The 14,792-nt window shown below is 34.3% G+C and overlaps 1 protein-coding gene across 1 annotated transcript in view; it reads right to left on the reverse strand.

Moving 5' to 3' along the window:
• Positions 1 to 14,792, reverse strand: part of LOC137855450 (pinopsin-like) — an 87,806-nt gene that overhangs the window by 47,938 nt on the left and 25,076 nt on the right. The window contains exon 3 of the mRNA XM_068679590.1: positions 11,264 to 11,589. Within this exon, the coding sequence (XP_068535691.1) occupies positions 11,264 to 11,589 (326 nt within the window). The remainder of the gene's footprint in view (positions 1 to 11,263; positions 11,590 to 14,792) is intronic.

Raw genomic sequence — 14,792 nt, forward strand, 5'->3', positions numbered from 1 at the left:
ACAAAGACTGCTTTCACTCTGCTGGAAGCTGCTCCCTGCCGAAGAGCAGCGTGTTTGCCCCTAGACCTACTCGGGTGCAGCTGCATGGCCCTGCCCACAGTCAAGGTGGTAACCTCCCATTCCAGCCTTGCCTCCATACCTTGCATGTAAAAAGAAAGATTAATTTTCAGCCAGATTACCTCAGTCATTCCCAGACAACCTTTTCCTCCCTGCTTCACACAGCCCATCCAGCTGTTATCCCAGTAAAACGTTGTAAACTTGCTGTTTAAGTATCAGTGTCTAGCCACACAAAATTATATTTGTGTTTCATCCAACTAACTTACAGTGAATATTGAGTCCTGTAGGATTCTTTCAAGGCTAATAATTAAAGGGTCTTAGAACTATCGCCAATATAATTTCATTAACTCAGATAAATAAAATGTTACTTGATATATGTCTCCATTGGTTAAATTCTTATTGGCCCTATTTCAGCCATTATTCTTCACTTGTGATAGTAGCCTTTAATTTGCCATCAGGCCTGCTGAAATGAGTAGAGCCAGCTGCCTAGTAAGATAATAGTAAATTGAGGTTTGACCCTGTTTTTAATCCACTGGAACCCTGAAGCGAATTTCCACAGACCCACCATGAGTCAGGGCCAAGTAATATGGCCTTTTTCCACATCTTTCAGCTCAGCTGCAAGAAGCTGGACCTTTCTGAAATGCTGTCTCAACAAAGAAGTATCCCAGATAACCCAAAAACAATTTATTGAAGGGGAAGAATTCTATAAAATGTCCTGACTGATTATTTTAATAACAAAGGGAAAAGAGGGAAAAAAGAAAAAAAAAAGTATTGATTAAAAAAAGGTAATAATACTGATTTGGGTTGGCTGTATGAGCATGACAGAAAACATAATTAGAACACGTGAAAATTAGTGTGATTTTTCAACATTTCTTCACTGTACTCATGAGACTCAGGAAGCTGAGTAAATATATTTGCACCTTTGTCCTTGTTAAATCTCAATGGTAATGAGCAACTATGTGAATGTGAGAGCTGTACATTTATTACCATATCACATCATGCATACCAAACAAAATGGTGAAGGTGGAGAAGGTGGAAAAAGTTTTAGGATAGACCACAGAAACCCTCTCAGTGTTTTATAAACAATCTGTGCTGCAACAACAGAATGGAGGTGTTTCATTTGCAGAGTTGAATTACAGACCAGCTAAACTCAAAATTATTCCTAGTGTGACATTTCTGCACTGGGAAACTGATTCACAAAAATGAAAACATTCTGTGAGAAAATGCAAATCTGGGAAATTTCTGGTGGAACCCAGGTTTCCCCAGATCTCTCACTTGTTTCTTGACAATATGCCTCACACATCTAAAATGACTGGCCTTTTAGTGCCTAGTTTCCTCACAGAGCTATTTTGTTCAAGTTTTTGGATCTCACAAGCATTTTAGCTCATCAACTCCAAGGACTTCCAGGCCCTTTTGTTCCACATTGTTTTTGGCTAACCATCTGTTGTACAAGGGCGCCAGGACCTTGAATGGTTTCAGGGTCAGGAGGAGACTATTTTATTTTATAACATCTAAATGTCCCATTGGAGGATTATGTCAATGTGAAATACTGCTGACTTCCTGATCTGTGAAAAAATAATGAGGTTTCGATTTCTTTTCCCTCTTCTTCAAGTCAAGAAATTTCTGCATCAAAAATCTCAAACTGGGAAAAGACCAGAAAGTCTATTTCCCAACCAGCTCTATTTAAAATAGTATTCACAATTGTCTGAAGTCAAGGAAGAAAGCCAGAAACTTAGAGATTCCTGTGCACACATGAAACTTTTTAATAATAATAATAATAAAAAAATCCTTTAGGGAAGAAACAAAAATTCTAGTTTTAACACACATATTAAAATTAAAAGCCAACCTCACTGAAGAAGAGAGCCATTGAGTAGGCACATATTTTTAAAACCATGAATAACTGTGACTATATTATCAAATAAAACCACTCCATGAAGTGGATCATGCCCCCATCATCATCATCTTGAGACCTAATCGTGCATCTTGCTCAACTCTTAACATGCTTGGATCCCTAGCACAGATTTGCCTTAGTCTTTAAGACATTAGCCTTGTCTCTAAGACTATGTCCTCAGTCACTATTTGTCAGATGGAAAATGTCAGTGATAACTCCCAATAGGTGGACAAGCTTGCATCAGGTTTGGTTCCCTCTTTTCTATGTAGTTCTCTGACTCGTGCCAAGGACTTGTGCTTCTCAACTCCTCTGCAATAGATCAGGACATAGTATATTAAACCTCAGCTCCAAGATGTATGCACGTAAGCTCCATGTTGTTTTGCTCTAAGCCTTTTGCCAGTGGTTCTGCCTAAGGCCTCTTGGCCTCTTAAGTGGTGTCAAGCTACAACAGGGTAAACAAAAGTGACTCCATTACTAGTGCTGAAATACATATATAAACTTATTCTTTAGTCTAGAGGACACCCTTCTATACATTTAGCCTTTCCAATTTTATAACTGGTGATTAAACCAAAAAATCACATGCTTTCACCTATCATCAAAATCTTTACTAAGCCGTTCCCTCAACTGAGGTCATGACCACTTGGCATTGACATACATCATTTGCTCTAAATTAAAAGACTTGTGAGACCACAGTACATTTTTTATGGAGACAATAAGTCCAGAGATTAAGGCATCAGATCTTAAATTTCTATTAGCTTGTTATTAAAAATTGTGACAGGCTTTTATCTTCTGTAGTTTATCTAAAGAATGAAAAGTGGCAAATCCAATGAAATCCTATTTTCTGAATAGCCATTAGCTTGATTTACAACAAATTTCTACAGTACCTGATTTAGGCCAATGTTGTGTTATTGTTTCTCTGTAAAATACAAACAATTAACTAATGATTTACACTTATGTCAGCACAGGAAAAAGAAGATCACAATCTTTTCTCATTCCTGTTTCTTTTCCAGCATGCTCAGACCTCAAAAAATGAAGACCAATCTGGTCACAGGTGCTTCAGCAGTCAGTTTACACTTTTTAATTAGACATACGAAGAACATCCCTCAATAAAAATATACATCACCTATGAGCTAAAGATGTCTATATAAGATCTGACAGCAGTTGAAATCTCTAATCACTTTAGAAGATATTGAATTTGACCATTATACCTTTTCTTAACGTTAGCTATCTCCTTTATTTCTCAGGGGGTTACATTTTTTTCTCAGCCATTACAGAAAACACTGGATTTTGTGTGCTTGTGAAAGAGTCCTTCAATAAAAACTCGTATTAACGTAGTGCACAAAATCTTTTTTACAGGTGGAAGCAGTGAACCCCCCAAATCAATGCTATACTTCCATTGTCTTCATGATAGCTATAAAACAATCTTTTCACCTTCTGGGCAAACCCTAAAAGTTAAGAAAAAGCACAAGAATAAATTAGTTCTTTAAAAATTAAGTATGACAATAAGTCTGCCTCTGAGATAATCAAACCAAATTTTTCTTCCAGCAAGATGCTCATAGGAAAAATAATAACATTTTAAAAAAGGTCAGCTAATAAGAACAATAGTTATCCTTAAACAAAATGTATGGACAAAACTGAAATTTGGATTTCTGACACATGAAAATTGTTGTTTATCAAAATGAAAACAATTATTTTTAAGTCCTCATGAAATGAACCCCAAAATTTAGTGTCAAAATGTTACTGATATTTTTAAAAAGTTGTTGCACTTGTATGTTATATTATGACTTGGCATTAGATAATTATACCATAATGGCATAAACATTTAACTATTGCTCCACTGTTTTGAAAATTAAAACCAGAAAAACAGGTACTTAAAAAAATAATAAATATGCTGCATTTTCTTTTCAAGATAAAATGTTTACTTGTGTTGTTGTAAGACAATTTATTTCTTTTAGTGGGACTCACTTCACATATATTTAACTAAAAAAATTGTCTATTTTGCACTAACCTTCTTGGATGTAATTGCCTTTCTCTACTCACTAGAAAGGAAATGTGACTAGATAGATGCTGAAAATTCATTGGATTCTCACAATTTACTTCTCACATACTTTCCTTCTAGTCAGTAAGAGTAGTACTAGCAGCTTTATAATTCATTGGAAAATCAAATGCACAACATTTTCAAACTGTCAAAGGAAAATTTTTATGGAAATCTCTTCACTGAAAGAAGGAAGAAGGAGATCTGCATATATATATATGTATATATATATAAAATGTGTCATGTTACCATGGAGAAAAAGGAAACAATGGGAATTATGGGCTGTTAAATAAAGGAGTGTTTACAGGGGGAAAAAAAAAAAGTTCATATGATGATAAATTTATGTTTACCTAAGATCCTTTATAGGTTGTGACCTGATTCTGAAAGAATTTCATATTCAACACAATTAATTATCTCTTCTGGAGGAGAAATAACAAAAGCAATGTTTTTCTGCCTTTTTTTTTTTTTCTTCTCTTGTAGGTTTCCTGTGACTTTCTTATTAATTATTTGCAAATTAGTTGTCCCTGATATTGCTTCACCCACATAGTTCTGGGAAATTTCACCATGTCAGAAGCCAAGAAGATTTGAGAAAAAACACATCTTCAAAGAACTGAACGCTGATACGTACTACATGGAGCCCAATGGATTTCAATGCTCCACTTCCGCGAAGAAAACAAAAATTACAAAAAGGCATTTCAGCTGTTGTTTTTCTCCTTGAGAAATTATCTAGAAACTCAGTGAGAATATGCTATTGCATAGGAATGTCAATCACTCTCATAATTTAAAGACTGTTCTTAGTACTAAAAATCCCAAATCAACTCCACTCAAAGGCATGATCAAAATCAAAAAGTGATGTGTTAACAGCTGTGCAGTGGCTTGCAGAAGCCACTTGGTAAAAGCCAAGCAACTGCTCAGTAAGATTATGATAAGTATTGACCAATGCGTGCCAGATGAAGGCTATACAGAACCTTTGGAAATGATTTTCTTGCTAATGCTGGCTATAAGCTACATGATATACTTTACATGATAGTCTAGATGACCCCTTTCATTACATTTTGATAAGTGTTGTCCCAAGTCTCTCAGCCTAATAAGAGGTTTATATTTCAATTATGTTTCCAAATCCTTCTGATGATGTGACAGAAAACAGTCTAACTATTCACATGTTAATTTAATATCTTTTTGCTTGTGAATTATATGTAACTGTGATATTTTTACAGTAAGGGTTAAGAAGGAAAGGCAATTTCTTCTTCTGTACTACCAGAAGCCAAAAGAGAAAGTACACATGAAGACCAAAAAGGAAGAAAAAACAGTTATGAACATAAAGAATATTCTTTTTTTTTTTTCCTTTTCTTTTTTTTTTTTTTCTCTTTTTTTTCTTTCATTTTTTTCTTTTCTGAGAATAGCTGTCTGTCTGAGTGGGTAGGGTCAGACATACTGAAGTTAAGTCAAACTACAAATGTACACAATCACATTTGAAATCTATGAGCTACAGGAGCCAACGGTCTAAATCATCTTCACCAGAATTACATTTTTAGGTCTTCTTCTTTGCTTCACTAAATAACTGGAAAGATTCTGAGCTTTGTTGCTAAAAGAAACTCTATGACTATCATCTTGTTTTTATTTAGAGCTTTTAGAAGACAGAGCTAATGGTGTATAATTACTTTATCAGTTTGCTCAACAGAAGTCATAACTTCAGTGCCATTAGAATAAAGTTTTCAGAAAATTGAGTTTATAAATAGACACATGAAGCATATGAAGGAAAGACAGAACAATTATTACTTTTCCATCCTACTCTTTGTATAATGTGAAGATAATTTCTTTTTAGTTTAAATCATTGAGCACTCTGTCCTAATGTGTTGTCTTCCTACAAATAATAATTTCCAAATGAGTTTCAGAACTGGAAAAAGTCACAGGAGTGATCTTTCTACTTTATAATCCTTTTCTGACTACTTTAATGAACAATGGTGTAATAATTGCTTTTACAGATAGTTTTAACTGTTCCAAATAGCACAGGCATAAAACAGGATTAAGGAATCAGAAGTCATAAAAATCTACATCTCCTTTCTTTTTTTTCTCTCAGACTTTCTTTGTGGGTACAGATTTCAAAATCACCACAGTTGTTTGTATTAAATGATTTTTAAAATATACTAGAGTTGAAATCTCACTACACAGAAATCAAAATGAGTAAATCTCACTACACAGAAATCAAAATGAGTTTCTTCAAGTATATAATTGAGTTGTAATTTCACTCTAGAGTGTTACTGCTTGAATAAGAGACCAGAGTATTTTTCTTCCATTAAATTCAGTAACATGAAGTCTAGAAAAGGAGTAAAAGAGAAAGGACCAGGCCTCTTTCTCCAGCATAGCCCTAACTGTATTTGTTCCTTTACAAGGTGACAAGACTCTGGAAGGTCAGGAAATGGAATAAAATAAGAAGATCTGATTCTCCTATGACACCTGGAAATCAGAAATCACATGGCACTTTTCAAAATAAATGAAAATAAAGTAGTTGTAAAGAAAAATAGGCAATTCCACTACCTGAACCTATGATTTGGTCACTGTCTCTGAGGAATTAAATGTTAGTAGATGCACCACATGGGTGGAGGGCAAGGCATACTGGTAAGGCAATCTTCTTCCTCAAGTGGGTTATTCTTTAAATTTTCATGGATTTTTTTTTTTTTTTTTTAGTCAACAAATAAAAAATAACTTATCACCATGTAAAATTTCAAAGTAGAAAAGAGGTAATGATATCAAAACATGTTAAAAATATCTTTCATCTCTACTTTTCCTCACTGATCTTAAGGGAATACAAAAAGAAAACACAGAATAACTATCAGTTCAGGTCACAAATCCTTCTGCTCCAGAACCCCATCTTTAGTGAGCCTACAACTTCTCTGTTAAAAGGTTAGATCTAATATGCTTCAAAAAACAAACAAACAAACAAACAACAACAACAAAAAAACTAGATTTTAGAAAATCAGGCAAAACCAATTTGAAAAACACAGTGGGTGTTCCTTGCTTAACTTAGCTCTAAAATTGGACAGTGACCACTGGCCCTTTGCCCACTTTTTAACACACGGGCTATTGCTCTGAGCAAGAATTGCATGCTCAGATGTGTATTACACTACGTATTTAAGTCTTTATGCCCTGCTTACAACTCTTTTTATTGTTCTCAATGCCCTAGCTACATTCCATAAAGACCTTCTGAGCTTTGTTCAGGCACATTTTTTGATGAAAGAGACTGGCAATTAGATGAGCCAAGATGAGAGTCTCCAAAAAATCAATCTGAAAAGTTTTCTTGAAACAGTGTTCTGGGACTCTTCCTGCCCTTGGGCTGGATTTTTTTTTTTTTTTTTTTTTTTTTATGTGTGTGCAAGTGAGAGATAATGCAGACTGTATAGAAGTCTTTTAAAAGTTTTACTAATTTTCATTAGGCTGGTTCATATGAGTTCTCTGGGTGCCTCAGTAGAGGTTTTTAATCATATTGTGCCTTTCGTGCTACAGTGATCGCAACGCTAATCTCTGTAATTCCACGTTTGGGATCCCACTTTTCAAAGTGCAAACAACTGACTATGATTTTATAAAGAATATTTTTTCCAGTGGGAACACAAAGGCAGAGTCATAGGGAAACATCATAAGCCAAGAGCTGAAAAAATCTAATTGCAATAGGAGAAATAAGCCATTCTCAGTTTCTTTTCCTTGTTTTGAAAACTGTGCACGAATAAAAAATGTATGGATAATATTTTGTGAGGGAGAAAACTTTGCCTCTTTCTACTTACAAGCATCAGACACATTATCTCTAAAGGAAAACCTGGAGAAGAAATTGAATTTCAGCATGTGCAGCAATGGAAGACCAGGTCTCAGAAAAAGGAAACAAGATTAGCATGAGTAATATGGACTCAGAGGAAAAAAGTCTAATAAAATATTTATGTTTCTGTCCATCTTAAAATCTGATACACTGCCAAGATCTCTAGCAGCTTCTGAAGCCACATTTTTTTCTTTTTTCTTTTTTTCTTTGTCTCCCTGTTTTGAGCATTACTTTGCTTAACACCTTTGAAAAGCTTTCACTATTCAAAGCTAACACTTCCCACTTGTTTACCCAATGCCACCTCTCAACTCTTCCAAACACATTGCACAAGGATGGTGGCAAGGACCATCTGCAGAACAAGACTCAGACATCCAGATAAAGCCAGTCTGAGGGGAGAAAAAAACAAAAACAACAACAACAAAAAACATATCTTAAAAGAAAATAACTTGAGCAATTCCTAAAGGTCTTCAAGCTTTACTAACAACAAGAACTCTGAGGCAATAACGCAGTCATGTTGTAATACCATTTCATGGCATTTGCTGTTAACATTATTCATACAGGGATGATATTGATTTGCTATTCCTTGAAAAGAAGATCTTTTATAAAACCTGTGTTAATGAAATCCTTATGCCTGTTACCATTATATAGAGTGCAGATGAATTTATAGGAGCTATGAATGCCTTGAATGACAGAATGCTACAGCACCTGACTAAATTTGGAAAAGAGAAAAGCAGACCTATAATTACAGTTTCCTACAAGGAGATAATGCAGGCTCAGTGCCAATTCTTGCATTAACTATCCCAAATCTATTAAGATATTTCTTCCACCTCAATTAATTTTCACAACAGTATTAATAATGGAATATCTTCTGTACTCTTGATCTCAGGGTTCAATACCATTAACAATACAATGCTCATATATAAACTTTTTTATATCTTGCAAAAATATGTAATGCATATTTTAGAAAGTTTACAAAGCAGCTGAAGCTGGGATAATGAACTTATTATGTTTGCAACGTTCTCACATTTCATCTAATATATTACAGAGATGGTCAGAGAATAACTTTTTTTAAGCTATGAGACAAGAATATAGTCTTAATACAAGAGAATATTTTGTTTTGGTTTTCACCCACACCAAAAAATTAACAACATCACAATGGATGTAGTAAACTATCTTAGTATTTTTTGTATCACCATACTAACTCTACATAGATTTATATAAGTACTATATTTTTATTTGCCTATATCTCATCTCTTCCTTCAGTTTGAAACATGACATACTTTAGCATTTCATAATCTACCCTGTTTATTACAGAATAGTTAAAGGACCTAAGACTGAAGGAAAGCCTGTATTTCAGAGACTACATAAGGATCAATGAAAATTTATATATATATATCACAGGAAATTTATTAAATGGAAAATTTCATGAATGTGATATTAGAGGTATATACACCACAGAAAGATGAGGGCTGATGATTAATTTTCTGATTGAGGTTCTTATTGATGAAATATAACTTATAAAGGAAATCTTTTACAAGATCCAGGAAAGAGTTAGATGTTTTGTGTAAAAATCCAGTGTTCATATGTACAAGACTTCACAAATGCTCAGGCAGCTTCTGTGACCCTGGATCATAACAGCTTTAAGAAAGGCATAAAATCCAATTCTCAGTGGAGTTCCTTTGCATTTAATAAGCATTAGTTCCATAAGACCTGCCCTACAACACAACAGATTGTGAAAGATTGGGTTTGATTCTTTTTCACTTCCAGTATTCACAAAATTTCTCAGTGGTCCCAGAGACTTTCTGACCATTCTAGAAAGCACATGTAGAAATGAGGAGAAAGGATTGCAGAAAATATTATTGTTCTTCCTCTCTCTCTCTCTCCTTCTCTCTCTCCCTCTCCCTCTCCCTCCCCCTTTTGGAAGTTAATCAATCAAACTTGTCTTCCACTCATTCTACCTAGGTTTCAAGTCTAAATACAAAATGACTTTACATTGTATATCTTTTCCATAATAGCTCATTTCCTCAGGATGTTCACCACAACCTAAGAACTATCACTGATCAGTGAGATTACCACTACTTTTAATATGAATTAATTTAAATAATAATAATGATTTAAAAGGTGAATAAAATTACACAAGTCTGCATTTAGAAATAGAAAATAAAACACATACTACAGGCACTTAATCCATAAAAGTATTTGTATGTTGTGGTGATGACTCGTCAGGAAGGGCAATAAGGACTGAAGGAAAGAAGAAACAAAAGTTATATCTTCTAAATATTATTAGCAGTACATCTTCCAAGATCCTACTCCTTTTTTAAGGTGATGATAAAGGATATTGCTGCCCAGGGACCAGACATGTTCTGAAACTTCACTCTAATGGTTTACAATCAAAGGAAATTTTTTCCATATTACTATTTCACAGCATTAAGATGAGTACTAAAATGTGATTAATCAAAGAGATTTTACTGACTGGCTCAGCATTCAACCAGGAAAAGATTTCCCATTTGGGCTTCAAGGGTTCTGAAAGTTTTGACAAATTATGGAAAAGGCATGACCTTAATTCCTTATGAATAATCAAAAATGAATTACACCCCCTTTAATTCCATCTGAAACCTCTATTCGGGGATTTACTGCTCCATTCCCCCCTCCTTTTTTTTTTTTTTTTTTTTTTTTTAATTTCCATTCAATACATTTACTTAATTCATTTGAACATTTTAGAGAATCATTTTTTAGAGAACACCTATACCCTCATTACTTTCTCATTATTTATCATTAAAGAATTTTGTTAAGAGAAAGTAACTTCACTACTTTCCCAAGGGAAAGTAACTTCATAATACCACATCACCTGGCAGGGTTTTTTGAAAATTAATTCTGGAATATTTGCACCTTAAATCCATTAGAGGAGTTTTGCAGTAGTAATAGTACCAGTGGTAATAGTAGTGATAGTAACAGTAGTATTTAAGGATTTTTATTATTATTATTATTATTTTTTATGTGGCCTAGAACTACAAGGAGAAGTTGACCCCCTGGTAAATTGCAGTAGAGTTGTATTAGTGTAGATTTTGGTCTCCACAGATTAAGAAGAAGACATTAATAAAATGTCATGATCCAAAAATAGGAAGAAATTTTTACATAGATGTCTTATCTATAGACAGGTAAACATATATGCTGGCTTTACTACAAGTCCAACTATATATACTGGTTTTCCTACGGTGCAAGATTTCCAAACCACAAAGTCAGACTCTTTACTGATGCTATCTGGTGTTTATGACTTTTTAGAACTCCAGAAATATGATGGAGATGGGTGAAGACCCTCCTGCCCTTTCCTTCAGACTTTCTGTGGTCTTTTTCATTCATTTTTGCTTTGTTGTTTTGCTGTCTGTCATCTACTTATGCCAAACTCAGTAGAGAGGAAAAACAACATGTGACTCCAAGCAGTTTGCACTATAGATAGAATACAGCAGCTTACCTGTTTGACGGCATAAAGGAGGCGACCATAGCAGTACATCATGACCATTACAGGGATGACCAAGCAGAATATGAAGAGACAGATGATATAGGATGTGGACTTAGCTGACTCAGAGGACCAGCGAACTGAACAGCTGGTACCTGCACCTTCTATCCCGTAACTGCTCCATCCAATCAGAGGTGGCACAGTCCAGACCAAGGAATAAATCCACGAACCTCCAACTGCTAGCAGTGCCTTCCGGTAGTCAGCACTGCGCTTGTTACACAGGGTGAGGGTGCTATAGCGTTCATAGGACAGGACAGCCAGAGAGATCAGGGACACAATGCCTGCAATGAACCAATTTAAATGTTTATTTCTGTCATTTTACATGGTAACCATTTTAAGTTCCAAGAAACAAGACTTTTTTTTTTTCTTCCCCTCTGGTTACTATATTATTTGAAGCAGCAGTGAAAATTACTCCATTATTATGTTTAAATCCTCCCTGGACTTGGTCCACCACATCAAAGCATATTTAACTTGTATTTAACTTATGTAAGTTATGTATTTGTATTTAACTTTATGTAAGATTTTCATACTTGCAAGCTCCTACTTTTCTAGACATGCTTACAAGAGTTAAATGTTTTGGTATAACCCAGGAAAAATCAACTTTCTCCATAAACTAGAAAATTATTGAAAGACTTCCTTGCTAAGAAATGTTCAGTCTTTATTATCCATTACCATTTTCAAATGTTGCATTGCCATTTATAAATACAAAATCTTTATATTAAAAATTAGTAGCCTGAAAATGAAAGCAGTTTTTGCACTTCTGCTCCATCACATAGATATATCTTCAGTTCTGACAACACATATAGGGCAACAACAGACAACTCTCAACATGAGTCTGATATGGAGTGTTATAACCTTATTTACATATAAATCACATAATCAGTTAAAAATTGATTTAAGTTAACATTGAACCTCAGAGACCACTTGTATCCTCCAAAAGAAAATTCAAAAATCTGGATGTAAGACATTTGTATTGCCTTTTTCAAGGTCCAGGATCTCCATCACCTCTACAAATCTTTATGGATTTGCACGTCAGGTTCTTAGTTATGAGTCAATGGTTTTTGACCTATTATTTTGTATGTTTTTATTCTCCTTGCAGTTTCCTTATAGTTCATGTTAACATAACGATGGATACCACTTCCAAGGATTTATTACAGAAGGAACTTGTTGGAAGAAATCTAACACAGGTTACACAGGTACCTGAGACAAAAAAAACAACAACAACAACAAAAAAACAAACAAACAAAAAAACCCACAGATTTTTTATTTTAAACTTAGGACTCAGTAAGGTGATATGAATCTAGTTACTCATTTCAGATTAGACCATCATGGCCTAATGGAAAGCAGTCTTGGGAACAGAAAATCTTTCCACTCCTGGATGCATTGTCTACAATTACGTTATATTGCTCTTGTGTTAGCTCTGACAGCAACTGAGGGCACAATGTCCTAATTTTGATGAGGTGGCAGATGAGACATACTTTTGTTGGTAATATCCTACAGCTTTGTGGTTACAGTGTTAGCTAGAAAGTCTGAATCAGGTGTTCAAACTTCCCTGGCAAAGGACCATAATATCTGAAGATAATAACTGTCCATGAATACAGGATTGTTAGTTTTGATCCAAAGAAGGGTTCCATCTTTAAATGATGCAGAAATAATGCTCAGTTATTCAGTCAGGACCATGGCAATGCCAGTCAAGAATAAATCAAGTATTAATAATCAATCTAAAATACAGAAGTCCTCATACAGTTTCCTTTAATATATAGCAAATATATATATATATACACACACACACATTTCTTTTCCACACTGGAGAAGATTGGAGACTTAATTACACCTCTGGGCTGGAGCCATTTCATCCTCACTCACCTTTTATTATTGAGTTCCATTGACATGACACATATTACATTTTCCTCTTGAGGACAAGAACTGTTATATATGGAATCCCAAACCACAAAAGTTCAAGAAAAAAAAAAATCAATATTTATCTTTCTTTTTGGCACAGTAAGACTTTAAGTTCTGTGCTATAGCTGAACTTTTTAATAATGATGATATTAGCACCACTCTGCACTGAATTCAGATGCTTTCCAAGCAAGAAGGCAAAAAAAAAAAAAAAAAAAAAAAAAGAATACTTCATAAGAGGTATTAAAAGATAAAAAAATAAAAGCAATAAAAGCAATGTGTTTCATGTGGTTAAATATAATAAAACAAAATAACTATTTACAAAAAATAAAAAAAATACTTGAAAAGATTGGAACTGATGTTTTGGAAGACAGAATAAGATGATATTAAGAATAAAAATTTAAATAGAACAGCTAGCTTTTTCCAACAGTGAAAATTAAATTGAATTTAATTGAATTGAAGAGTATCAGTTGAATTTCCTTGAAGTAAGAAAAACACCTTCTTACTTAAATGGGAGAGAAACAAAGACAACAGAGGGCATGACATCCCTCTCCCAGTCTGATTAATAAAACATTGTGCATTATATACATGGTGCATATACACGATGATATATCTTGTGTATACACATGATGCTAAAACCATTGTACAAAAATAACCTTGATCCAAGACTGTAGTTGACTATGCCAGGCCCTGCAACACAAGGTTTTCCTGCAACCTTGTTCCCTGCCCAGGTGAGGAAAGAGCAGGCAGGAGCCAGCTGATGGTGCAAGAACATCAAAGCACCACATCTAAAATAAACCTAGTGCTGCAGCTGCCCTCTTGGAAGGAGTTTCTAGACTGACCCTTGCATGATTTTTTTTTCCTTCACCCTAAAAAGGTTCTGATGCTAAAGAGCACATTTCATCTGTCTCTCCAGATGTCACTCAATACCCTCTGGACTGTGAAAAGATCTGTAATCCAGACTAGATAAGTAGAATAAAGCTCCTTACTTTTCTTTTTGCCTCCTTTCTTTGTATACCAGAGTTTTCTTAATGTTTTAAGCACTTAACTGTTGTTGCATTCATCAGAAGTCCTGCAGTTACCCGTATTCTACTTTACATCGCATCTATTGCAGTCATAGGAATTAGTGAGAATCAGAGCTTTAAAAACAACAATAACAACAACAACAAACGCAATTAAATACTTCAGTATTATGGATGAGGGGAAAGACTTGAACATAATCTCCATAATCTTAATAACTGGAAAACGAATTTAAAAGAAATCATGTAAGTTATAAAAAGAAAAATATTATAATTTAAAAGCTAATTGCAATGCTTTATCCCTACATTTCATTCTTATGTTGGAGCAACATTTATGACTGGCTACACTGTGTATATTAATTTCAAATGAGTAATGTTTTCTAAAATTACAACAAAATTAAGTTTAGGAACTGCACATGTAAATAGTATTTGCTTTCAACAGATATTTAGGACCTTGAGCTAGTATCTAGCTAAATAACTCCACAGGAGTCAACTGCATTGAGAAATGTAATTTTCTCCCTCAACATTTCATGTAGAAACAGGAACAAAGCTGAGATTCTTGCTAA

Source organism: Anas acuta, chromosome 1, assembly GCF_963932015.1.
Source record: "Anas acuta chromosome 1, bAnaAcu1.1, whole genome shotgun sequence".
Taxonomy (NCBI): domain Eukaryota; kingdom Metazoa; phylum Chordata; class Aves; order Anseriformes; family Anatidae; genus Anas; species Anas acuta.